The sequence below is a fragment of the Patiria miniata genome, unplaced genomic scaffold, assembly GCF_015706575.1.
Source record: "Patiria miniata isolate m_02_andy unplaced genomic scaffold, ASM1570657v1 HiC_scaffold_1, whole genome shotgun sequence".
In the NCBI taxonomy this organism is placed as follows: domain Eukaryota; kingdom Metazoa; phylum Echinodermata; class Asteroidea; order Valvatida; family Asterinidae; genus Patiria; species Patiria miniata.
Window position 1 is genome coordinate 4,009,910 of NW_024037047.1, and position 25,843 is coordinate 4,035,752.

At 38.9% G+C, this 25,843-nt stretch overlaps 2 protein-coding genes across 2 annotated transcripts; both read left to right on the forward strand.

The window, feature by feature from the left end:
* Positions 1-6,603: 6,603 nt before the first annotated feature.
* On the forward strand, positions 6,604-11,564 carry LOC119728484. Its single transcript, XM_038200782.1, has 5 exons — positions 6,604-6,610; positions 9,066-9,392; positions 10,098-10,430; positions 10,877-11,227; positions 11,485-11,564. Exons 1-5 carry the CDS (start codon positions 6,604-6,606, stop codon positions 11,562-11,564), a joined length of 1,098 nt encoding a protein of 365 aa, XP_038056710.1.
* Positions 11,565-12,146: 582 nt separating this feature from the next.
* LOC119728570 lies at positions 12,147-24,899 on the forward strand. Its single transcript, XM_038200896.1, has 8 exons — positions 12,147-12,198; positions 18,287-18,619; positions 21,333-21,665; positions 22,077-22,430; positions 22,688-22,774; positions 23,067-23,234; positions 23,843-23,945; positions 24,768-24,899. Exons 1-8 carry the CDS (start codon positions 12,147-12,149, stop codon positions 24,769-24,771), a joined length of 1,434 nt encoding a protein of 477 aa, XP_038056824.1. The 3' UTR covers positions 24,772-24,899.
* The last annotated feature ends 944 nt before the right edge of the window (positions 24,900-25,843 follow it).

Below are 25,843 nucleotides of genomic sequence, written 5' to 3' on the forward strand. Positions count from 1 at the left end.
TTCATGTTGCTACAGCACATTTTTGTAAATAATGGTTTCATGTTCCATACCCCCTGCATCTTCAAAATCACACCCCTCAAATCCTCGAGAAATTATTTTGTAAATTTTGTTGAAAAAGAACGAGGAGCTATTCTACTCTCCTCCCTTTATATAAGTATCTTTAAAAAGTGAGGAAAAAGAAATGTGACCGTTGACAAACTAAGAGAGATGGAGGCCATGATGCAGTCAGTGTGACCTATGACCTGTGACGTGACCTCTGCAATTTACTTACAGATGGAACTGATGGTTCCACGCACGAAACGAAAGAACGGGCCATTACGATGGCAAGCTGGACAGAAAGGAGAGGTGTTGTTGTTGTCGAAATCCTCCCAAGTAAAAATAATTTCGTGAATCGTAATATTTCAGTTCATAATCGTTAAAAAAGAGAAAGACAGTTGAAAAAATGATGAAACTATTATCACAGTGTAATATAATATCACTTTTATAAGACGAAAACAAGACAAGGCCAAGCTAGTAAAGCTGGTCTCGGAGTGCACAGAATACTCTTCAACTGATTCAGAATGGCTATCCATATGAAGTCTTTCCATGCATTTGGTCTACACAATGGGTCGCATTTAGCCAATTCATTGGGTTCTATGAGGTGATCCTATACGATCGCACTCTCCGACTCACACGTGATAGTGAGTCAGCTAGTGAGTCAGATAATGAGGTAAGTGAAAAAGACAAGACACTAGCCTGACCCTCTAGGATCAGCAAACACCTGTTTAACTGTAAATATAACTGTAGCTTTATCGTACATTGGAATATATGTCCACTCCACGCCCCCTCCCTTTCATCCCTTCATAATACTCCCATTAAATCCCAAAGAAATGTAATCTGATGTCATTCATATGTGACACTATATTTACCAATACAGCTGAATCTTGTGTTTCCACAGACAATTCTTCAGCTGACAGAAGTGAAACCTGTACAGCCGTTCGGGAATTTGCAGCGTTTCTGTTGTCGCTGTTCAGCATGGTAAAAGATAAATTAGGTTTGTAAAATAACAACCACGAAGCTGTTCCCAAAATGTTTTTCATTGTCTATTGGACGGTACAAAATGATTGAATGATTTATTAAAAGACTGTCACTTTTAAAATGTATATTTTCTTGAATATTTGCACTTCCAGTAACATTGGAAGAAGGGTCACATGACCGTCACATTTCATGTGACACAACTTCAGTACACTGCAATGCAATATGCCTCCACCCCCCCCCCCTAAAAAAAACACGCAAAAACTCTTTTTTTCTTTTTCCTTCCCCCCCCCCCCCCCCGGAGAGGGGGGGGGGGAGGGAAAAGAAAAAAGAGTTGCGAATCAGTATTGTTGTTAGTTTGATGGGGGTAAGGTAAACGTTCCCCTGTCCACGCTCGGAAAAATTATATATTGAGAATATGTTGAAAAAGTTTAGGAATTGGGGGGGAGGGAGAAATGTGCTTTGCCCCCCCCCCCCCGAAAAAATCCTGGCGACACCCATGATCACACTGCTGACTTAATTGCTACAAAATTGTCTAATTAAATATGCATGACGTCATAACAGTATAGTGCATGGTAATGTTAAGCAATATTGTTTTATGTTTCAATGTCGCTTCATACTCATAACCCTATTTATAACCCTATTTGGTTGATAATTAGTGAGTTGTGTGGTTCTGAGAAGAACCAGTTGGTTTGACTCGACGTTTCGAACATTATTCTTTGTTTGTTATCAGGAAACTGCTGGACTCTTAATGTTAATTACTTCAAAAATATAAACAACTTGAGACTGTATCTAGATATGCAAGATTGAGGCCAAAACGGTTGGACAGATTTCACGATATATGACTAGACCTTTATATTTTAAGATACTGTTAAGTTACACACAATCAGTTTTCATATATAATACTTCCCTGTCTATATAGCTATTAGGTTTGAAAGCAATCATTTTATTAATTCGATAGTTACAGGAGTATAAAAATTACTTTAAATTGATTTCACGTGACCGCTGATGAGGTCATGATGACGAAATGTTTTGGTACATATTTTCAGATGATAAACCAAAGACTGCAATATCCTTCGTCATGCTACTTGGTGTGTGTATAAAAGTGGTATTTGCTAATAATTTCAAACTGCTCCGCTTTTAACATGTATGTAAATAGTTAATTTTATCATTGCCATTCTTATGCAATTTTACTGTAGATGTAACTAATATGATACATGGCAACAATGTAAACACTTGACCTTACAGTGTGTATGAGCCAAATTCCATTGCATGACAACTACCTTTGGTTCGTTACAACATCTGCATATACCCAGCACGATTTGGGGCAGAGGGGTATACCCCCAGTATCCTTTTATCCTATACATACAAATTGATGAATTAAATTTAATTTTCCGTCACTTTTTTTCCCCTTTTATTTTTAAATAAAAATATGATTCAATATTCAATAAAACATCGGGATATAGGCCTACAGCTGTATTTTCATTTTAATTGCCTTTTCGAATCTGAAAAATATTTTTTTGTAAAAATTTAAATTTACGATCGTGAAATAAGTGGAAGTTGGACGTAGCCTTTCTACAAGACCGAGACTTACAGAAAATTATGCAAAACAAAGTTAGGCTAACTCAAGTCACATTTTTTTCCATAGGGCAAAGATGAGAATTGTCCAGCCATGTTTTGGGACAAATGATTCCAACTTCATGTATATTTTTGTATACATGTAATACTAATACTGGAATATCCTCTGTCACGAGTGAATGCTGATCTGAAGAGCAACTAATTGTCATAAAATTCATTGAGACGCTCGAGTACTAATTTATTTTACATGGACGGCTCAAAGAACGTGAAAATGCCTGAAGGTATAGCTGAAACTGTAAAAATAAATTATTTTACTCGACCGTAGTTAGTATTATACGCTTTATCTTTTATAAATAACTAATAATTGTCTATTCCATCTAAGGACAATTTATTCAAGAAAAAAAAAAATTTTTTTGGTAAAGTACAGGTAGCCCAATTTGGATTGATTATAGGAGAAAAAGAATGGAATGAGTAGCCCCATAAGAATAAAAATGTACAATACAATGGAGGTTGACTTTGTTGATCTAATTCTGGAGGCAATCCGTTTCCCAATCCTTAAACTACACGCTGGTGATTTATTTGTAACTGCATATGTATATACAGAAATGAACACCTAGATCTGTGGAAAGTGAATACCCGCGAATAAAATATCCTGTTTAAAAGGACAATAACAATTATTGATTGTTTCAAACATGCAGTTTCCATCTTGTGCATAGATAATGGAAGCATGTTCCATTAGGCCAAAACAAATAAGTCTCCAGTTTCTGGTATGGAGCTTGCCCAAAAAGTGGTGCGGCGATGCGTCTTTTTTTTTTTTTTACCCGATTTTTTTGCTTCAAATGTCGGCTGATGACTGCAAATGGTGCCCGACTAAACTTTAGCGCAATTATATGAGAGTCCAGAGAGGCCACATAAAGCTTTTTCTCGATCGTCACCCCATCTAAAAACACGTTCAAATCGTGCAGCAGCAGAATTCCAGTCAAATCAGTGAGTTTGGTGGTTTTGAGACATCATCTATCATTGAAAAAAAAAAAACTTTTTCATTTTGCCGACGCGCATGGTTACGGCGACGCGCGCGCATACCAGAAACAGGAGACTTTTTTTTGGGCCTTATTCCGACGCCACCCTTTTCATCATATTTTACTCAATGTTGAAAAGACACGAATCTGGGTCTGAGAAACACTTCCTGTATTGTTATTAAATACTCTGAATATGCACTCGACCCTCCATAGACTTACACAAAACCAAAGAAGGTGCGTCCGGCTACTACACTCTTTCCGACACGTTTGACGAATACGTTATTGCGCCCTCTCGTGATGTCTCAGTTTAATTTGAACTATGAACCCGGAAATCACGTGCAGCAATCGACCAATCTGAATGTCTAGGCGATGTTGTGCGGTAAGTACGAATCTAAACCATTCACAAGCTTAGCGATGAGGCGTCTGCACGGTTGAATGAAAATGGGTTATTTTACTTTTTTAGTTATTTGGTTTGGTTTTATCACAATAACTTCTGCTCAGTACTTTGGAATGACTCGTTCTATCGGTGATGGTCATTTGACAAGGAAACGTAAGTACGAAAGCGAATGCTTTTCAGTCGTGTCAGTTCAGTATGAACTAACCCCATAAATGTGGCTAATTGTCCAGTAAATTGGCCACATTTACCGGGCTGTTTATCGAAAGCGAAATAAATTTGCATATAATCAACTTGTTCAGGATATATTCTTACTGTACGTTGCCTTGTCACAGGTGGGATATATATTTTCTAGTCTAATTTAAAAAAAAAAAACACTAGCCTAATATGACTCAGATTATGGAAATGACATAGGCTTTGGCCCTTACCAATGTTTTCAGTGTGTGTACCCGAAGTCAGTCCATATGGGTGTGTTAACCGGTGCTCCCAAAACATCCCTGACCTCCTGACTTAAACCTTCGGTAAGACTAGACGAGCGGTGATCTAGGGGATGCCTCCGTTTGGGAGACTGTGCGCCACCAACACGTACAATGTAGTCTCCTTATAAGGACCGACACAAACCGACCATGGAGGAAGAAACTCCATGAACTGACAGACTGTACACAGACGACGAAGGAACATACAGGCTGACACCTTTAATTACCAGATAACAACGATAATCAAGTTCCTTTAATTCTTATTTGCTTCACTTGGAATGTACAAATCGGTACCTGCGTCAAACTCAAAGGTGCACTACTCGCAGGCGCTTTCCGCCACGCTCTAGCGTCTCTAATTATCGGGCAAACCCATACCAGGTGACCGGGACCGTCCTTCCTTGACCTGGCCTGTCACCGCAAGTTTCAGTCACAACCAGTGTCGTGGCGCAGTATCCAAAGGCACCATTTTCCGTAGCAAACAATGCAAATATAATGAGTTATTGACGCATACGTCACGTGGTGGTTGGATTGAGATGCAGGGTTCAATAGGTCGGGACCCTGCGAGTTCCCGCTTTATAGCTGCACTGCAGACGATACCATTATTTTTTGAGGTGAGTTACATTCATCATAATTTCCTAAAACAGTGTTTACTATTATTCTGCAAGCCAAATTTTATCCCGATAGGTTTTTAATCAACAGAATGACATTAAAGTATCAATTATTTACTTGTATTACTTATTTTTTGTTATTTTTTTTTTACTGTGTGTTTTTACTTATGTCCCTTTTTGATATGGGTTGGCTTTCCCTCAATAGAAGTTCGTCTACCAATAAAAGGAAAGCGCCCTCAATTTCCAACCTCGAGAAAAGTGGGACATTGAAATTCAAACTTTTAAAAATGGATCTTAATTTTCCAATTTTAATGGTTGCATTGTTCGTGTTTGAAACATATGCTTCACTACATTACTTAGAAGACCAACATCCAATTGGTGCAGGTAAATTTACGAGAACAGGTAAGTACGGGACCCAGATAATCAATTTTTTTTTTAATTCTGGTATATAACAATCGATATAAGGCCTAGGCTTGTTACAATTGGATCTCAATGCTATTGCTATTGTTTGTCTACAAGTTAACATTTTATGGCGGTTAGTTGATCAATTTGGTTGTGGGCTGCGGAATAGGCATAAATATCAGGGTATGGATTTGGAGAAACACATATGCAAATTGTCAATGTGGATCCCAAAAGCTCTTGCCTTCTTGGATTTGACACAACTTTATTCAAAATAATTTAAATGAAATACAATTTTTCGTTCTTTATATCAAGGTGATAATTGGTACAAAGCCAAACTATCCTGCGCTCATCAAATTTATTTGCTGAGAAATTGTGTAGTATGTTGGTTGCTCAGTGAAAAAGGGTGGGGGGGGGGAGACAGGTCAAGCTTATTAAAGCTGGTCTCATGGACAAAAAAAGAGCCGTTGTTGATTCATCATGACTATTCTCTGGTCTTTTCAGCAGCTGTTTTACAAAGGGTCAGATTAAGCCCATTCATTGCGAAGCCATGCAGGGTAAGAGTACTAGCTGTTGTTTGTATTTTTATACAAACGCGGATATACAGATTAGTTCAGAGTAGGCTTTTCCCTGATGATGGCGAATGGAGGGGAAATCAAAATAACTGTAGGAAATATATAACGATCATGACGTGTCCTCTACATGAACTTGTTTTCTTTTCGTGCCTGACGTTTTATCCTCAAATTTCAAAGGTCAGTGACCTCTGACACTGACGATACCATTAATTTGTTAGGTAAGGTACATCCATCATAAATTCCTAAAACAGTGTTTACTCTCATTCCAGAAATCATTTTTAGCCCGATTAATTGGTTTCTAACAAATAGAATGACCATTAAAGTTTCACTAATGTTTCAATAATGTTTCAACGTACTTTTATTTTTAAATATTTTTTTTTTCATATCGGCTGCCGTCCTTTCAACAATAGACAGTTCAAGCTTATCAAAGCTGGTCTCATGGACAAAAAAAGAGCCTTTGTTGATTCATCATGACTATTCTCTGGTCTTATCAGCAGCTGTTTTACAAAGGGTCAGATTAAGCCCATTCATTGCGTAGCCATGCAGGGTAAGAGTACTAGCGGTTGTTTGTATTTTTATACAAACGCGGATATACAGATTTTGCACCTATACATCAAGATGAATAATTTCTAATTTGTAACATTTTGTTTAAATTTTAATTACATATCAATGGGAGTTAATAAATACAATATTGAATGATTAATATTGCACTCTATTGCAACAAACATCAGGTACGTATTGATGATCTAAAACTATGAGTAGTGGATGCAAACAAGAAATAGCTTTGCCCTCTTCTACCTGTGCAGTTTTATTAACTAAGTTCACATGCAGACTGGTATCTGTTGATGTATTTTATTAGTGAAAACATGCAAACTAGCAGCATTCAACCTGGTCGGAAATCGTTATTTGTTAGACGTACACGTATATGCGTGTTTCATGCATACACCAAAACAAAATGAGAAATACCTGTCACAATCGCCGTAGAACGCAGCACCCACTGTGGGTGTGTAATTACATGCAAAGACTTGTAGCCAATATGAACCATCTGAGAAAATCGATCATTAGGTGATTTCCTGGCGTACAGTAGGCCTACGTATTTCAGTGTGGCGCGCTATTATTTGGCGCCATTTTCTGAAGCCAACAATATGCAAATAGACTTTGTATGCAATTGATGCAAACGTCGAGGTGCAGGGTTCAATGGGTTGCAATTGAGTGCCTGCGAGTTGCCGCCTTATTGCCTAACCATCATTAATCTATTTTTAACCGTTATATTGAATAAGGTTATTTTAATAAATGAGGTACGTAATTACACGATTTGATGATTTGACATACACATGTAATGTGGTGTGTTTCTTTTATGTCGATTGGTGCGTCAATTGCACTATATGTATCAATAAATTGTTGTTACATGTAAATGATTATACAGATTAGTTCAGAGTAGGCTTTTCCCTGACGATGGCGAATGGAGGGGAAATGAAAATAATTGTAGGAAATATATAACGATCATGACGTGTGCTCTACATGAACTTGTTTTCTTTTCGTGCCTGACGTTTTATCCTCAAATTTCAAAGGTCAGTGACCTCTGACACTGACGATACCATTAATTTGTTAGGTAAGGTACATCCATCATAAATTCCTAAAACAGTGTTTACTCTCATTCCAGAAATCATTTTTAGCCCGATTAATTGGTTTCTAACAAATAGAATGACCATTAAAGTTTCACTAATGTTTCCATAATGTTTCAACGTACTTTTATTTTTAAATATTTTTTTTTTCATATCGGCTGCCGTCCTTTCAACAGTAGTTCGGCCACCAATGAAAGAATGATAGCGCCCTCAATAACCAAAGTGGGAATTTCAATTTCTGAAAATGGATCTTAATTTTCCAATTGTAATGGTTGCACTGTTCGATTTTGACGCAAGCCATGCGCTTCACTACATTAATTAGAAGACGAACATTCTAATCCCTGCAAGTAGATTGCCGAGAACAGTCGCGTTTGAATATTGTCTAAAAACCAACATGTTTTTTTTCCCGTCGGAATTGATTAAAAGTTGTGTGTAAATGGTCCTCTGTCGTCATATAAACACTTAAAATTAGCGCTACATGCTTATATTATTCATCTCTGATATTCAAATACTTGCTTCATAAAAATCAAACTCTCACTTTAGGTTTTTAGACCCATTTTGCTGGTCAGAACCTGCCCTCAAAATACATTGAGTACGATTTCAAAAAAATACAAGTTTGTTGAGGTCTGGTACTACGTATCGAGCAATCCAAAAACATTAAAACAATACTGTTTATATAGTGGGCTTTTAAAATTGGTTAGTTTTATCAAAACAAACCATCTAGCGATAAGAAACCTATTCTATGTAAACAAAAAATCACTATGTCAGGTTTTATGTTCAGTATTTGTTTGCCCTGTGTGGTAGCTTCAAATATCTAAAAAAAAAAAAAAAAAATCTCAAGCAAAAAAGCGACCCACAGAAACGATCGAAAGTCTTTTTGAATCACGTACGTGACCCCAAACAGTGCGAAGTTTGCGATTTAGCACGCATGAGCAGCTGAGTAGAACGACAACAATATACACCAGCATTTTAGATATGCCGGAATGTGCCCGTTGAATACAGCAATGTAAGCAAATAAGCAAGGGCGCTACAGCAAACGTTTTCTGTAACTACAGAGGGAACTGCTTCTCAAAGTAAATGGCTCATCCTAACGTACAGCCTATGCAGTAGTAACATTACGTGTATTAGAAATGTTCCCGATGAGACCTGTCTGTTAGAATATCGACTGGTCACACAAAAATGGCATGAAGGGTCAGTCATAATTAAACAGTATCACTGCTCAGCAGCCTCAGCTCACAAGTGAGAGTAAGACTTCCTCTATCAAACTCCCTTGCGTCATTGTCAACATCAGTCAGATAGGTAATTGAGAACACCGATGCAACTTAAGTATCAGGCTAATTTAGCACCTTACTTATTTAAATTCAATTTATTTTGCAGCTCGGAATGTCCGATTACCGACTTACCTCTCACCGAACGAGGTCGTTCTTCACAGAGGTCAGACTCAGCACATCCGGTGCCCCAGCTACATCAAGGGTGAACGAGTGAGCCTAGTGTTCTGGTTCAAAGGAGAACAACTCCTAGCCCACTATACCCATCCCAACGTTGGCAGTAGTTATGCATCAAGTGGTCGTTATCGGATGTCCCACTCGCATGATTTGATCATAAGTCACGTCGACATGAGGGATCAGGGGGAGTATGTCTGCAGTGTTGTCCCCATCGCTACCGACTTACAGAGGAGGCAGTCGATTTCCGTCACTGTTCTAAGTGAGTATATACTTTTATTGATTGAAGGCAACTATTATGATTTATATATACAATAATAATTAATAATTGTGCTTATATAGCGCTTTCCATCGTATCAACAATCTCAAAGCGCCTTACAATGTTTACCCCGTTCATCAGGCCATGGGACCACACGGCAGCCGATATCAGCGCTCAATCGGTCCTCGACCCTCACAGGTACGCATTTATACTCCTAGGTGGAGAGAGGCAATTGTTGTTAAGTGTCTTGCCCAAGGGCACAAACACCATGCTCCTGGCAGGGTTTGAACTCACGCACCTTCATACATGAGTCAAACACCGTAACCACTGGACCATGGCGATCTACAAAGCTTAATTTCAAAGCAAAATAATCAGTTGCATTAAAAAAGAGGCGGGTTTCATGTGAAAATAAAGCACTTGAAGCGCACACATTCATATACAAATAATCCCTTCGCCCCCTCAAAAAAATAATAATAAGTATAATAATTTAAAAAAATACCCACCCGTCAGTCCCCCCCCCCCCCCGCTTTAAATCTCAGCAGGAATAACTTGTTAGTATAGTTTTTCCAAATATGGCTTTAAGAAATCAAGGAACATTCTTAGTTGCTTTATTAATAAAACAAAATTACTGATGTCACAATCTCTTCTTACGCGGAGCTCCCGTAGGTGGTTACTATCCATTGTAAAAATGTTAATTTTTGCATTCAGCTGATGTCGCGAGCTTTAAAGAGGCCATGTACAATACAGCAAGCGATGCCTACGTACAACGGAACCAAACTTATCACATTCAGTGTCCAAGTTACAGGGAAGGGGAGTCCGTGAGTTTAGTCTTCTGGTTCAAAGGAGGCCAACTCATAGCCCGATTCGACAACCCAGCAGTTGGCACTAACTTTATTTCAAGTCGTCATTACCGGATGTCCAGTTCGCACGGGTTGGTCATAAACCAAGTTCAAGCGGCTGATGAAGGAGACTACGTGTGCGGTGTGGTGCCGACTGCAACAGGGTTGCAAAGGAAAGGATCAGTGCGAGTTACCGTGTTAGGTGAGGCATCTGCATGTATCACTTGCCATAACTGTCAATTAATTACACAATAACTTCTATGGTGGCTAACCTCTTTTCCAGGCTGTCGGATACTGGTTCGAATCCCACCCAATGACCAATACGAATTTGTCTGCCAGTACCCACTTAATCACTCTTGCTTTCCTATGGACTAAATTCTCCACAGTTTTCTCAATATCTAAAGTCTTTCATTCCGTAAAAATTCCCTTTCGCTATTTATGGAAAAAAGAGCATTGTCCTTGATGTTTCATTTTGGAGTGTCTTAATTCAAACTGAATTCATTTTGGTTTTATCAGTATCACATGGAGTTTTAGGCAAGAAACATATTTTACCCTCCGTGTACATAAATATGTAAAGCCCACCCTCTCCTCAAATAGTTATTGCGAACTTCCTGTTAATACAGATTTGTTCTTTTACATTTCCCACAGGTCCCAAATTTCCAATCGTGGACGATGCACAAGTTGTAAACAAAACTAGTCTCAATCTGGAAGGAGAACAAGGACACAAGATGACCTGTCCTGCATTGAGCATCCGCCGACAGGCTGCCACAGTCTACTGGTCCCTTGGCAACGGGGAGACCATGGATACCAGCATCATCGGTGTGAAGTTCGCCGACGGGGAAACCATGGTATCGGATGCCTACCGCGACGATTACATCGTCACCGATGGTGGCTCGTTGGTTTTGAACACATTAGGCATGTCAACCAGACGTGTCTGGTGTCATGTTTTTATGCATCAGCCGGGTCTGTCTTCAGCATATTATGACGTCATTGAGACAGGTCATTCAAAGACCAACGCGCTTGTTCATGAATTGCCTGTTATTGCACATGTTCGTCAATTCCTTGCAGGGCTCAAAGCTCAGTCTGCATTTAGGGCCTTATCTTCAATGCAGTGTAATTTACCTTTTACGTTTGGGGATTTCTTCGTGCTATGTTTCTGTCAAAAAGACATCCATCTGAACAAGGTCATCTGCATGGGCACATTATTCGCTGCCAACTTATTCAGTCATTGTTGACTTTTATTATGAAACATTCAGACTCTGTTTCACCATTGCGATTAACGTTTGTTGATAATTCTTGGCGCGACATTGGAGAGTGCGAACAGCGGGAACGTTGAATATATTGACGAAATAACTCCACGGCGAAGTGGCACTGTCCAACGTGAGATAAGAGATTAGAACTAGGATAACACACATCAGTATGGCATTATTGTCCCACTGGTAGTGAAAAAGTCAGTCATGAAATGATTTTTTTATTAGAAACACATTTTCTGCAACTGCAATTTGGATTTTTCTAGCATTTAACAGTAAATGACAACACTTTTAAACCATTCATATTTCAAGAGATTACACATACAGTGCAGATTAGATGTTGGCTTCATGTTGCTACAGCACATTTTTTTGTGAATAGTGGTTCCATGGTCCATACCCCCTACATCTTCAAAATCACACCCCTTATAAATCCTCGAGAAATTATTTTGTAAATTTTGTTGAAAAAGAACGAGGAGCTACTCTACTCTCCTCCCTTTATATAGTATCTTTCAAAAGTGAGGAAAAAGAAATGTGACCGTTGACAAACTAAGAGAGATGGAAGCCACGATGCAGTCAGTGTGACCTATGACCTGTGACGTGACCTCTGCAATTTACTTATAGATGGAACTGATGGTTCCACGCACGAAACGAAAGAACGGGCCTCTACGATGGCAAGCTGGACAGAAAGGAGAGGTGTTGTTGTTGTCGAAATCCTCCCAGGTAAAAATAATTTCGTAAATCGTAATTTTCAGTTCATAATCGTTAAAAAAGAGAAAGACAGTTGAAAAAATGGTGAAACTGTAATCACAGTGTAATATAATATCACTTTTATAAGACGAAATCAAGACAAGGCCAGCCTAGTAAAGCTGGTCTCGGAGTGCACAGAATACTCTTCAACTGATTCAGAACGGCTATCCATATGAAGTCTTTCCATGCATTTGGTCTACACAATGGGTCGCATTTAGCCAATTCATTGGGTTCTATGAGGTGATCCTATACGATCGCACTCTCCGACTCACACGTGATAGTGAGTCAGCTAGTGAGTCAGTTAATGAGGTAAGTGAAAAAGACAAGACACTACCCTGACCCTCTAGGATCAGCAAACACCTGTTTAACTGTAAATATAACTGTAGCTTTATCGTACATTGGAATATATGTCCTCTCCACGCCCCCTCCCTTTCATCCCTTCATAATACTCCCATTAAATCCCAATGAAATGTAATCTGATGTCATTCATATGTGACACTATATTTACCAATACAGCTGAATCTTGTGTTTCCACAGAAAATTCTTCAGCTGACAGAAGTGAAACCTGTACAGCCGTTCGGGAACTTGCAGCGCTTCTGTTGTCGCTGTTCAGCATGGTAATAGATAAATTAGGTTTGTAAAATAACAACCACAAAGCTGTTCCCAAAATGTTTTTGATTGTCTATTGGACGGTACAAAATGATTGAATGATTTATTAAAAGACTGTCACTTTTAAAATGTATATTTTCTTGAATATTTGCACTTCCAGTAACACTGGAAAAAGGGTCACGTGACCGTCACATTTCATGTGACACAACTTCAGTACACTGCAATATGCCTCTACCCCCCCCCTCCCTAACACCCCCCTAAAACACGCAAAAACCTCTTTTTCCTTTTCCCTCCCCCCCCCCCTCCCCGGAGAGGGGGGGGGGGCGGGGAAGGAAAAAGGAAAAAGAGTTGCGAATCAGTATTGCTGTTAGTTTGATGGGGGTAAGGTAAACGTTCCCCTGTCCACGCTCGGAAAAATTATATATTGAGAATATGTTGAAAAAGTTAAGGAATTGGGGGGGGGGGAGAAATGTGCTTTGCCCCCCCCCCCCCGAAAACATCCTGGCGACACCCATGATCACACTGCTGACTTAATTGCTACAAAATTGTCTAATTAAATATGCATGACGTCATAACAGTATAGTGCATGGTAATGTTAAGCAATATTGTTTTATGTTTCAATGTCGCTTCATACTCATAACCCTATTTATAACCCCGGTTTGGTTGACAATTAATGAGAAGTGATAATAATAGATCTAACGTTAACGCTTCCGGTAACACCCGGAGTGAGTTGTGTGGTTCTGAGAAGAACCAGTTGGTTTGACTCGACGTTTCGAACATTATTCTTTGTTTGTTATCAGGAAACTGCTAGACTCTTAATGTTAATTACTTCAAAAATATAAACAAATTGAGACTGTATCTAGATATGCAAGATTGAGGCCACAACGGTTGGACAGATTTCATGATATATGACTAGACCTTTATATTTTAAGATACTGTTATGTTACACACAATCAGTTTTCATCTATAACACTTCCCTGTCTATATAGCTATTAGGTTTGAAAGCAATCATTTTATTAATTCGATAGTTACAGGAGTGTAAAAATTACTTTAAATTGATTTCACGTGATCGCTGATGAGGTCATGATGACGAAATATTTTGGTACACATTTTCAGATGATAAACCAAAGACTGCAATATCCTTCGTCCTGCTACTTGGTGTGTGTATAAAAGTGGTATTTGCTAATAATTTCAAACTGCTCCGCTTTTAAAAATGTATGTAAATAGTTAATTTTATCATTGCCATTCTTATGCAATTTTACTGTAGATGTAAATAATATGATACATGACAACAATGTAAACACTCGACCTGACAGTGTGTATGAGCCAAATTCCATTGCATGACAACTACCTTTGTTTCGTTACAACATCTGCATATACCCAGCACGATTTGGGGCAGAGGGGTAGACCCCCAGTATCCTTTTATTCTATACATACAAAATGATGAATTAAATTTAATTTTCCGTCACTTTTTTTTCCCCTTTTATTTTTAAATAAAAATATGATTCAATATTCAATAAAACATCGGGATAGATGTATTTTCATTAATTGCCTTTTCGAATCTAAAAATTATTTTTTGTAAAAATTTAAATTTACGATCGTGTAATAAGTGGAAGTTGGACGAAGCCTTTCTGCAAGACCGAGACTTACAGAAAATTATGCAAAACAAAGTTAGGCTAACTCAAGTCAATTTTTTTTCCCATAGGGCAAAGATGAGAATTGTCAAGCCATGTTTTGGGACAAATGATTCCAACTTCATGTATATTTGTGTATACATGTAATACTAATACTGGAATATCCTCTGTCACGAGTGAATGCTGATCTGAAGAGCAACTCATTTTCATAAAAAAAATTCAGTGAGTCGCTCGAGTACTTATTTATTTTACATAGACGGCTCAAAGAACGTGAAATTGACATTTTCTTTGGTATAGTAGACTTATCCCTGAAGGCATAGCTGAAACTGTAAAAATGAATTATTTTACTCGACCATAGTTAGTATTATACGCTTTATCTTGTATAAATAACTAATAATTGTCTATTCCATCTAAGGACAATTTATTCAAGAAAAAAAAACAAATACAATTTTGTAAAGTACAGGTAGCCCAATTTGGATTGATTATAGGAGAAAAAGAATGGAATGAGTAGCCCCCATAAGAATAAAAATGTCCAATCCAATGGAGGTTGACTTTGTTGATCTAATTCTCGAGGCAATCTGTTTCCCAATCCTTAAACTACACGCTGGTGATTCATTTGTAACTACATAATATACAGAAATGAACACCTAGATCTGTGGAAAGTGAATACCCGCGAATAAAAAATCCTGTTTAAAAGTACAATAACAATTATTTATTGCTTCAAACATGCACTTTCCATCTTTTGCATAGATAATGGAAGCATGTTGCATTATTCGGACGCCACCCTTTTCATCATATTTTACTCAATGTTGAAAATACACGAATCTGGGTCTGAGAAACACTTCCTGTATTGCTATTAAATACTCTGAATATGCACTCGACCCTCCATAGACTTACACAAAACCAAAGAAGCTACTACTAACACTCTTTCCGAAACGGTTGACGAATACGTTATTGCGCCCTCTCGTGTTATTTATTGTCTCAGTTTAATTTGAACTATGAACCCGGAAATCACGCCAGCAATCAACCAATCTGAATGTCTAGACGATGTTTTGCGGTAAGTACGAATCTTAACCGTTCACAAGCTTAGCGATGAGACGTCTGCACAGTTGAATGAAAATGGGTCATTTTACTTTTTTAGTTATTTGGTTTGGTTTTATCACAATAATTTCTGCTCAGTACTTTGGAATGACTCGTTCTATCGGTGATGGTCATTTGACAAGGAAGCGTAAGTACGAAAGCGAATGCTTTTCAGTCGTGTCAGTTCAGTATGAACTAACCCCATAAATGTGGCCAATTGTCCAGTAAATTGGCAACATTTACCGGGCTGTTTATCGAAAGCGAAATAAATTTGCATATAACCAACTTGTTCATGATATATTCTTACTGTTGCCTTGTCACAGGTGGGATATATATTTCCTAGTCTAATTAAAAAAAAAAAAAACACTAATATGACTCAGCTTATGGAAATGACATAGGCTTTGGCCCTTACCAATGTTTTCAGTGTGTGTACCCGAAGTCAGTCGTATGGGTGTGCTTGTCTTACATACGCAGTGTGGACTTCCGAACAAAAGACGTCCACATAATGTAGGTAGCACCGACGAAGTGTGGACTTGCCCACGTCCACACAGTGTTTCCCCATTTCTGGAAAACAGGTTTAGAGGCATTTTTGGGTTAGGTTTATCTGAAGCAGAATGAAGAGAAACACTAAAGGGAATCATTGAAAAAAAATTGGGTTGTAAGAGTTTTCACAGTTTGAGAAAAATGAGTTTTTCCACTGGTGTTCCTTAACTACACGAAAAGAAAGGAAAGTCCACACTAGGTATGTGAAACAAGTCTGTGTGTGTTAACCGGTGCTCCCAAAACATAGGTCGCCCTGACCTCCTGACTTAAACCTTCGGTAAGACTAGACGAGCGGTGATCTAGGGGATGCCTCCGTTTGGGAGACTGTATGCCACCAACACGCACAATGTAGTCTCCTTATAAGGACGGACACAAACTGACCATGGAGGAAGAAACTCCATGAACTGACAGCCTGTACACAGACGACGAAGGAACATACACGCTGACACCTTTAATTACCAGATAACAACGATAATCAAGTTCCTTTAATTCTTATTTGCTTTACTTGGAATGTACAAATCAATTAACAATAATCACTGAAACGGTACCTGCCGTCCTGCGTCAAACTCAAAGGTGGACTACTCGCAGGCGCTTTCCGCCACGCTCTAGCGTCTTTAATTATCGGGCAAACCCAGGTTACCGGCGTCAGGACTCTCGAGATCCCCAGTGGATAGCAGACACACGAACCAAGCTCCAGACCCTGATGTGTCTCCGGCAACGTCCGTTTTCTGTGAAGCTCTGTGATCAACTGCAGCTCTCGGGAACGTTCTGACCGTAAGGTCAGAACCAAATTCTGCTGAATGCACATCAAAAATCTGTCAGATTTATCTAAAATCTGCCAAAATCCCCCAAATTACTCGAAATACACTATAAACGCTTAAAATCACATGTAGATTGGTATTATTGCCTTAAATAAGATTCAAATTACATAATAAACAATCTAGTCACAGAAAGATGCTGTGAAATTATTGGTAAATAATTCGGGCGTACGCGGATCCGGCCACGACCAAGTCCGTTCCCAGTGAACCTCAACACCTAGACCAGCCGACCTGTGCACCTGTCCCATTTGCAAGGGTTGTTTGAAAAGATTGAAGATTTTTAAACAAATGTACACTGTTTTGTTCAAATTTACTGGTTTTTTTCTGTCAAAACTCGTTTTTTTCGGGATTTTTTGACAAGGTTGGCCGAAAATTGGCTAAAACGGTCACCCTGCTCGGGAACGCGCACTGCTTCACCAACAGAGGGCACTACGCAAGCTTGCTGCTGCTCGCGCTATAGAAACTCGCAGCAAGCACGAGGAGCGCTATAGTATTCTAAATAATAAAAAGGGCACTCACGGTGACTCACCTTCGGAATTCAAGAAATAACCTGTTTATGTTTCCGGTATTGGAAACTACATAACAAATAGAAAGACAAAATAAAATCGCAACATTTGACGATGTTGGTTTAGGAAGGCAATTTCCTTTGATCGCAAAAAAAAAACCTTTCTTTGATCAGCAGTCAACTTAATATATAAAGGACGCAGGTAGTATAATTTTTTATGTTTTCCTTACAATTTGAAAATGCACCTATATGTGTACGTCCCATTTTAACACTATCTTCAATTTTGGTTTTGCCACTTGGAAGGTTATTTTGGAGCCCTTTTGGTTTTTATGCTAATACAAGTTTACATATTCACGAGCTAACTGTGATGTCATTCCGGGCAGAAACCTGAATGTTACAGCTATATCAGAATAAAACTTGCTAGAATTGTGGATATTTTGCTGTCATAAAATGTTCTTTTCCTTGGTGATTCGTTGTTGAGTAAAAACATGGCAGTAAGCCAGTGAACAAACTTTTCTCGCAAATGTTATTTAATGAGCAAACTGATGCTGGAAAAACCAAAAAAAAAACTGTTCTTGTTATCTGGTTCCCTATCCTACTTCAAACGAAGCAGAGCAATATATATACGTCGGAAATTGTTGAAACCGATTTCAAGCAAAATGTCAACTGCATTTTATCTGCACATTGCCCAACTTTACGCCAGATTTTCAGATTTTTAAGCCTGCAGGGAAAGTCAATAATTATTTCCACATTGCAGGTTTCAAACAATCATTTTTATCTTTATTATTATTAATGTTATTACTCTTATTATTATTATTAAATCTTGGTGTAACAGAATTAAGTTTGAACGTTTAATTGTCATGTATTTTCAGCTCGAAGTACCCAATTACATGTATCGACTTACCTCTCACCGAACGAGGTCATCATACACAAAGGTCATACTCAGCACATCCGGTGCCCCAGCTTCATCAAGGGTGAACGAGTGAGCCTGGTGTTCTGGTTCAAAGGGGAACAACTCCTAGCCCGCTATACCCATCCCAAAGTTGGCAGTAGTTATGCTTCGAGTGATCGTTATCGGATGTCCCACTCGCATGATTTGATTATAAGTCAAGTCGACTTACAGGATCAGGGGGAGTATGTTTGCAGTGTTGTCCCCAGCGCTACTGGGTTACAGAGGAGGCAGTCGGTCTCCGTCACTGTTCTAAGTGAGTATATACTTTTATTGATTGAAGGCAACTATTATGATTAGGGCCTGTATAGACGATGGAACATTTGCTTACACATTGCATTTGGCTGTCACCTGATGCAAACTTTAAGCAAACGGGTATCTTCTGCACTCTGTATATAGCACTTGAATATGAATTTTTCAAAAGAGTGTTGACATGTACTGTTTAATGTGAGCGAAATACCATAGAAATAATGCTTAAATGTTTGGGTTGCCTTCCTTGTCGGCATGACGTCACAGCTAGAGCACATGGTGTATACTACTACTATCACATTGTTTGTCCAAGTGCACTTTCCCAAATTATGCCAACGTATAGAATGAGTTCTGATTTACATTGACCAATATTTTATATATACAATAATAATTCATAATTGTGCTTATATAGCGCTTTACAATTATTACCCCGTCCATCAGGCCATGGGACCACGCGACAGCCGATATCAGCGCTCAATCGGTTAATTGTGGTTAAGTGTCTTGCCCAAGGGCACAAACACCATGTTCCGGGCAGGATTCGAACCCACGCACCTTCGTACATAAGTCAAACACTGTAACCACTGGACCATGGCATCTTACAAAGCTTAATTTCAAAGGACGATAATCAGTTGCATGAAAATAAGGAAGGGTTTAATTTGAAAATGAAGCACTTGAAGCGCACACATTCATATACAAATAAGCCCCCCCCCAAAAAAAAAAAAATAATAATGATAATAATAATTACCGGCAATGGGGTAATAGGGAGACTTTCCCATAGACCTGTGCACAACAATTTTCCGATTTAAATGTGCCCTTACCCAATATTCCCTTGTCCTTTTTCCACGAATTTCGGTATTTTTCGACAGCAAAGTTTTTCCTCTAAAGGGGGGCTGCGCCAATAGGGAGACACCTAGGTGTCTCCCTATTAAGCCCGTGTCTCCTTACTATCGAAATTTCTACGCTAATGTGTCTCCCTAATAGTACATTTGACTTTAAGAAGTTGTTTTATTAATAAAACAAAATTGCAGTGATAGCACTGATGTCACAATCTCTTCTTACACGGAGCTCTTGTGGTTTTCTATCCACTGTAGAAATGTTCATTTTTATGCCTTGTCCTTCCGTGACCACGAATTCGTATCCTTGTGGAGACACACACACAAAAGGGAACAAAACATTGTAAAGGTCTCCGCATGGCAATTTCTATAGATGAATAGGTCTCCACAAGGTTTTCACGAAATAGATATACGGGTTTTACTCAAAAAATAGGAATTTCCAAGGTGGGTTGATCCGTCGCAAGGAAACTAATTCTGGTTAAAATAAGAACATTTTGAAACTTCACTTTCAAAATTGAACACTACACGAGAACAAAGAAATGTTTCCACAAGGATACAAATTTTAGAATGTGTGGGTGGATGGGTGGACAATAGGGGGTCCCCGATTGCAAGCAAATACACACTTGGGTGGGTGGGTGGGTGGGTGTGTGTCCGGACAAGTCTTATCAGCGCGATAACTTGAGTAATACTTAACATATGAACTTCAAATTTGGTTTGTGGATTGTTCTTGGTAATTTTAAGGGTGCACGCCTGTAAATAGGCCCAAAAAACATCCGCCAAGCTCATGAATAAAAGTTGTACCCTCTAAATATTCAATATTAGAGAGTTTTGAGAGCCATAAAACTGGGGAATTGAAAAGATATGGTAATGAACCTCTGGCCCGGACTTGGGGCTTCCAATTCTGAGCATTTTGGATGCCATCTAGCTCGAAAGTGGTTGGCCATGTTGTGGAGGGATCGTTTTTCAAGATGGCTTCTTTTCCGCTTATGGGGGTCGTCTTCTTTGGGTGAGAATATCTCGAAAAGTCAATGGGCAACCCACCAAAAAAATGAAAAAGAAAATGAAAGATGACACATTGATCATCATTTTTCTGTGCAGCTTGAATACCTGTGGGAGTTCTGAGTATTTTGAAAACAATTTTGAAGTAAGCGCATTTAGCACTAGTGTCTATGGGATTTTTTTTTTCTGCAGGGTTGCATCGCTAAGAAGCCTTTTGCATTAGGGACCGAAAGGTCAAGGGTCAATACGTAAGGTCACAGTGGCTAAAACAATAGAAATATTGTGAGCGCGATAACTTGAGAAATACTTTACATGTGAACTTCAAATTTGGTTTGTGGATTGTTCTTGGAAATCCTAAGAAGCCTTTTGCATTTGGGGCTGAACAGTCAAGCGTCAAGGTCACAGTGGCTAAAACAATAGAAATCTTGTCAGCGCGATAACCTGAAAAATACCTTACATGTGAACTTCAAATTTGGTTTGTGGATTGTTCTAAGAACTAAGAAGCCTTTTGCATTTGGGGACGAAAGGTCGAAGGTCAAGGTCACATTGGCTAAACAATAGAAATCTTGTCAGCGCGATAACCTTAAAAATACTTTACATGTGAACTTCAAACTTGGTTTGTGGATTGTTCTAAGAACTAAGAAGCCTTTTGCATTTGGGGACGAAAGGTCGAAGGTCAAGGTCACAGTAGCTAAAAAATAGAATTTTGTATTTATTATAAAACCCACAGAAAAACACTAATGATGTCAATGAACGTTCTTTGTGACCCAAGTACATGTACATGTAAGTTGATGTTAAAAGAGTGGTGTTATGTGGAACAGTCACGGTTGTGGGGCATTTGTGTTTGTAAACACACCTGACTTTTTTTTTTTTTTTTTTTTCATTTAGCTGATGTCCCGAGCTTTAAAGAGGCCATGTACCGTAAAGCAGGCGATGCCTGCGTACAACGGAATCAGACTCATCACATTCAGTGTCCAAGCTACAGGGAAGGGGAGTCCGTGAGTTTAGTCTTCTGGTTCAAAGGAGGACAACTTATAGCCCGCTTCGCCAACCCAGCAGTTGGCACTAACTTTATTTCGAGTCGTCATTACTGGATGTCCAGTTCGCACGGTTTGGTCATAAACCATGTTCAAGCTACTGATTGTGGAGAGTACGTGTGCGGTGTGGTGCCGAGGGCAACAGGGGTGCAAAGGAAAGGATCGGTGCGAGTTACTGTATTAGGTGAGGCATTTCCACGTGTCACTTGGCATAACTCTTAATTAATTACACAATAACTTCTATGGTGGCTTAACCTCGTTTCCAGGCTGTTAGATCATTCTTTTCGAATCCCACCCAATGACCAATACGAATGTGTGTGTCAGTACCCACTTAATCCCTTTTGCTTTCCTATGGACCCAAAATATCACCACAGTTTTCTTAATGTACACAATTATTCATTCCCTAATAATGCCCTTTCGTTTTGGTGTCTCTTAGTTCAAACTGAAACCTTTTCTGGTTTTATCAGAATCAAATGGAGTTTTAAGCAAGAAACACATTTTACCGTGTACATAATTATGTAAAGCCCACCCTCTCCTCAAATAGTTATTGCAAACTTCCTGTTAATACAGACTTATTGTTTCATATTTCCCACAGATCCCGAATTTCCAATCGTGGGCGATTCAGAAGTTGTAAACAAAACTAGTCTCCTTCTCGAAAGAGGGCAAGGACACGTGAAGTTGACCTGTCCCGCATTGCGCATGGACCAACAGGCTGCCACTGTCTACTGGTCCCTTGGCAACGAAGAGACCATGGATACCAGCATCATCGGTGTGCAGTTCTCCGATGGGGAAGCAATGGTATCGGATGACTACCGTGGCAATTACAACATCACAGATGGTGGCTCGTTGGTTTTGAACACATTAGACATGCCAACTAGTCGTTTTTGGTGCCATGTTTTTACAGATCAGCCGGGTCTGTTTTGTGCATATTATGACATCACCAAGACAGGTAATTCACATACAAACGGCACGTTCGTGCGCATGTAAATTGTAGCGCTCAAAGATGTTTGTTTGCGTGTATACTTCCATGTTTACGTTTGACCTTTTAATTTTGTGCTAAACCCTTCCATATTTCTGTCAAAATGATATCCACCTGAACAAGGTCCTCTTCATGGGCATTTGATAGCCAGCTTATTCAGTCATTGTTGAATTGTGTTATAAACCATCAGACTCACTCTGTCTATTTTCAATCCATTTTATTGATAGATCCTGGCTCAACAACGGAGAGTGCGACCAGTGGGAAGGTTGACCGTAGTGACGAAATAATTCCTCAGGAAAGTGATTTCTACAAAGGTGAGATAGAACTAGAATATCACGGAAGAGTATGGCCATCTAGTCCCATTGATATAGTTAATCAAAGAAAGGCAAAGTTACAGAAGGCAATCCATGCTTCACAAGTATTTTGTTATGAACTCAAAGTCTATGGAACCTCCGTCAACCACTTGATGTTGTGGTTATACTCTTGGTCGGGTCACACACAAAAATGTTCCATCGGCTTTGTAGGATCATTATCCTAAAAGCGAATGGATACAACAGCACACAACAACATACCTTAATCCACATGTTCATTTTCTTCTTTCACTAGGCAAGGCACCTTACGATTCCATAGCTCTCTCGCCAGCAAAGATTCCAGGTGGCTCGGCTGTTCCTGTTCTTGTTCCTGTAGTGTGTCTACTCGCTGTCTTAGGCTTTTTCATCTTGGTGAAGAGGGGCATCAGAAATGAAGATGCGAAGAGTGGAATGCAAACCCAAGGTAAGAAGTGAAACATCAATACATGTACGTGAGGAAGGGGTTGTTGTAGCATGGTACTTCAACTGTGGAGTTATTGCTACCGTAGCTGATTTTGTAGATGTTGTGGTGGAATGTGCTATAAACACTGCATGCTTTTAACTAAACCCTAAGTTTGTTCTCTTAAAACGATTTCAGGGCAAACTTCGAACTCAATCCCCTTCCCATGTCAGCTTGGACGTCATTTCGACAGGTAGCCGAAAGGCAAAACGAACAACTCAGCATCTTTCTAGTGTAAAACTTGCTAATAATTAACAGTAAAATGACAACACTCTTAAACCACCCATATTTCAAGAGATATAGTGCAGATTAGATAATGGTTTCATGTGATTACAGCTAATTATGTAAATAGTGGTTTCATGGTCTATACCTCTTCATCTTCAAGATGTGTACACCTCTAATCCTCGAAAAAATATTGTGTTTGTTGAAAAAGAACGAGGAGCTTTTCTACCGCCCTCCTTTTATATCATCCTTCAAAAACGTTTTAAAGGAATTGTAACAAATGTTTGGAAGCCATGTTGCAATCAGTGTGACCTATGACCTGTGACACGACTTATGTCATTTATTTATAGATGAATCCGAGGCCAATCAGAGTGCCAAGCCGAGAGAACCGGCCTCAGTTGCCGCAAAATGGACAGAGAAGGGAGGCGTTGTAATTGTAACTGTCACTTCAAGGTAAAAATAAAAAATAAACAAAATTAATGGGTCATTCGTTGTGGAAAAAAAAGACAATTGACAAGCAAACTTTATTTACAATTCAATAACTTCACTTTGAATATAATGAAACAAGACAAGGCAAGCCTAGTAAAGCTGGTCCCAAAGCGCACAGATTGCTCTTTAATAAATTCAGAATGGATGTCCATTTGAAGTCTTAGATGCATCTGGTCTATAAAGTGGGCCGGATGTATCCCACTTATTCTAGTTTACAGCATAATCCTATACAATAGAACTGTCCAGTTAAACACCTGTTTAACTGTAAATATATAAATTGTCCCTTTAGGCCAAAACAAAAAAGGTCTCTGATTTCTGGTATGGAGCTTGCCCAAAAAGTGCTGCGGCGACGCGGCTTTTTTTTTTTTTTACCTGATTTTTTTGCTTCAAATGTCGGCTGATGACTGCAAATGGTGCCCGACTAAACTTAGTGCAAATATATGGGAGTCCAGAGAGGCTACATAAAGCTTATTCTCGACCATAACCCAATCTAAAAACACGTTAAAATTGTGCAGCAGCAGGATTCCAGTCAAACCAGTGAGTTTGATGGTTTTAAGACATCATATTTCATTGAGCAATTTTTTTTTTTCATTTTGCCGACGCGCATGGCTACGGCGACGCGCGCGCATACCAGAAACCGGAGCCTTTTTTTGTGGCTTTATCAGGTATTGGACAATTATGTCCTATCCGCCCCTCCCTCTGTTTCAAGCCTCCATATTTTCTCCCATCAAATATCAAGGATGTAACTAATGACATTCATGTCTGAAACTCAATTTTCCAATACAAATGAACCTCATGGTTCCACAGACAATTCTTCAGCTGACAGAAGTGAGACTTGTACAGCCGTTCGGGACTTCGCAGCGTTTCTGCTGTCACTGTTCAACATGGTGAAAAATAAATTCTAAATAAAGGCATCATGAAAAGAGGCTTAGGTGCTATGAAATGACACGCATAACAATAAAATTAGTCATCGTAGCATATAGAGCGCCCTCACCGATGACTTGCTTAGTCCCACTGTATATATGCTTGTTTGACACTTTGCACTTTCATTGTCGCTAAATTGAAGTCACAAAACAAGGGGCTGACTGACACCAATCAACACTTAATGCACTAAATAAATCTTTCATTTTAGTTCTAGAGGTTAATCTCAACCGAAACTCTGTGCATGTAGCCATGTACACCTGTTTCCGAAATACATATGCAATTTGTAAATTATTTCTAACTGCTTCATGAAAGATGAGCCTTTTAAATTATGTAAATTGTTGATTTTTATTGTCATTCTGCAATATATTTTACATGTACATGTTGTAAGAAAAGGTGCTGTAACAAGGCGTATACTAAAGTTTAATAGTGTGTAGAAAGCGAATTACATTGCATTTTTATCTTTGTAAACAACTAACCTTTTTGAAACATGCAGTTAAAACGCCTGCAGATTTCACTCGTTGTAATGTGGTTGAATGATTCAGGTGGAACCATCTTGCCAATGGTGTCGATGAAGTTAACCACTTGAGCAGAAAAATCAGTTTCCCCGATGCACGTGAGACATGTGCAAGTTGCGTGTCTTGCATTTCTTCAGCCTAGTCAGAGCTATGGAGCTGCTGCATCGTACAAAATAATGCATATTACAACCAAAATACTATTTTTTTTTCAGTAAGGAAATTTGACTGTCCTGTCTATTGCATTGTATATATTCTTCCATCTTGAAGAGTGATATTGATATCGATGTGTGAAGTCGTAAGTTAATTGTGAATCGCTAGCACGTGAATGATTCTATCGTGAATAATAAAATAATAGTCATGACTTTTGGAAGCTTTTTTACACCGACATTTCTGTTATAGTTCCACTGAAGCTAATAGGAAGGA

What these genes read in the sequence shown, in the direction of transcription:
- LOC119728484 (XM_038200782.1), top strand. An exon ending in GATTTCCGTCACTGTTCTAA is followed by an intron (nt 9,393 to 10,097) that starts GTGAGTATATAC and finishes TTTTGCATTCAG; the next exon opens with CTGATGTCGCGAGCTTTAAA. An exon ending in AGTGCGAGTTACCGTGTTAG is followed by an intron (nt 10,431 to 10,876) that starts GTGAGGCATCTG and finishes CATTTCCCACAG; the next exon opens with GTCCCAAATTTCCAATCGTG.
- LOC119728570 (XM_038200896.1), top strand. Translation starts at nt 12,147, where the DNA reads ATGGCAAGCTGGACAGAAAGGAGAGGTGTTGTTGTTGTCGAAATCCTC. An exon ending in TGTTGTCGAAATCCTCCCAG is followed by an intron (nt 12,199 to 18,286) that starts GTAAAAATAATT and finishes ATGTATTTTCAG; the next exon opens with CTCGAAGTACCCAATTACAT. An exon ending in GGAAAGTGATTTCTACAAAG is followed by an intron (nt 22,775 to 23,066) that starts GTGAGATAGAAC and finishes TTCTTTCACTAG; the next exon opens with GCAAGGCACCTTACGATTCC.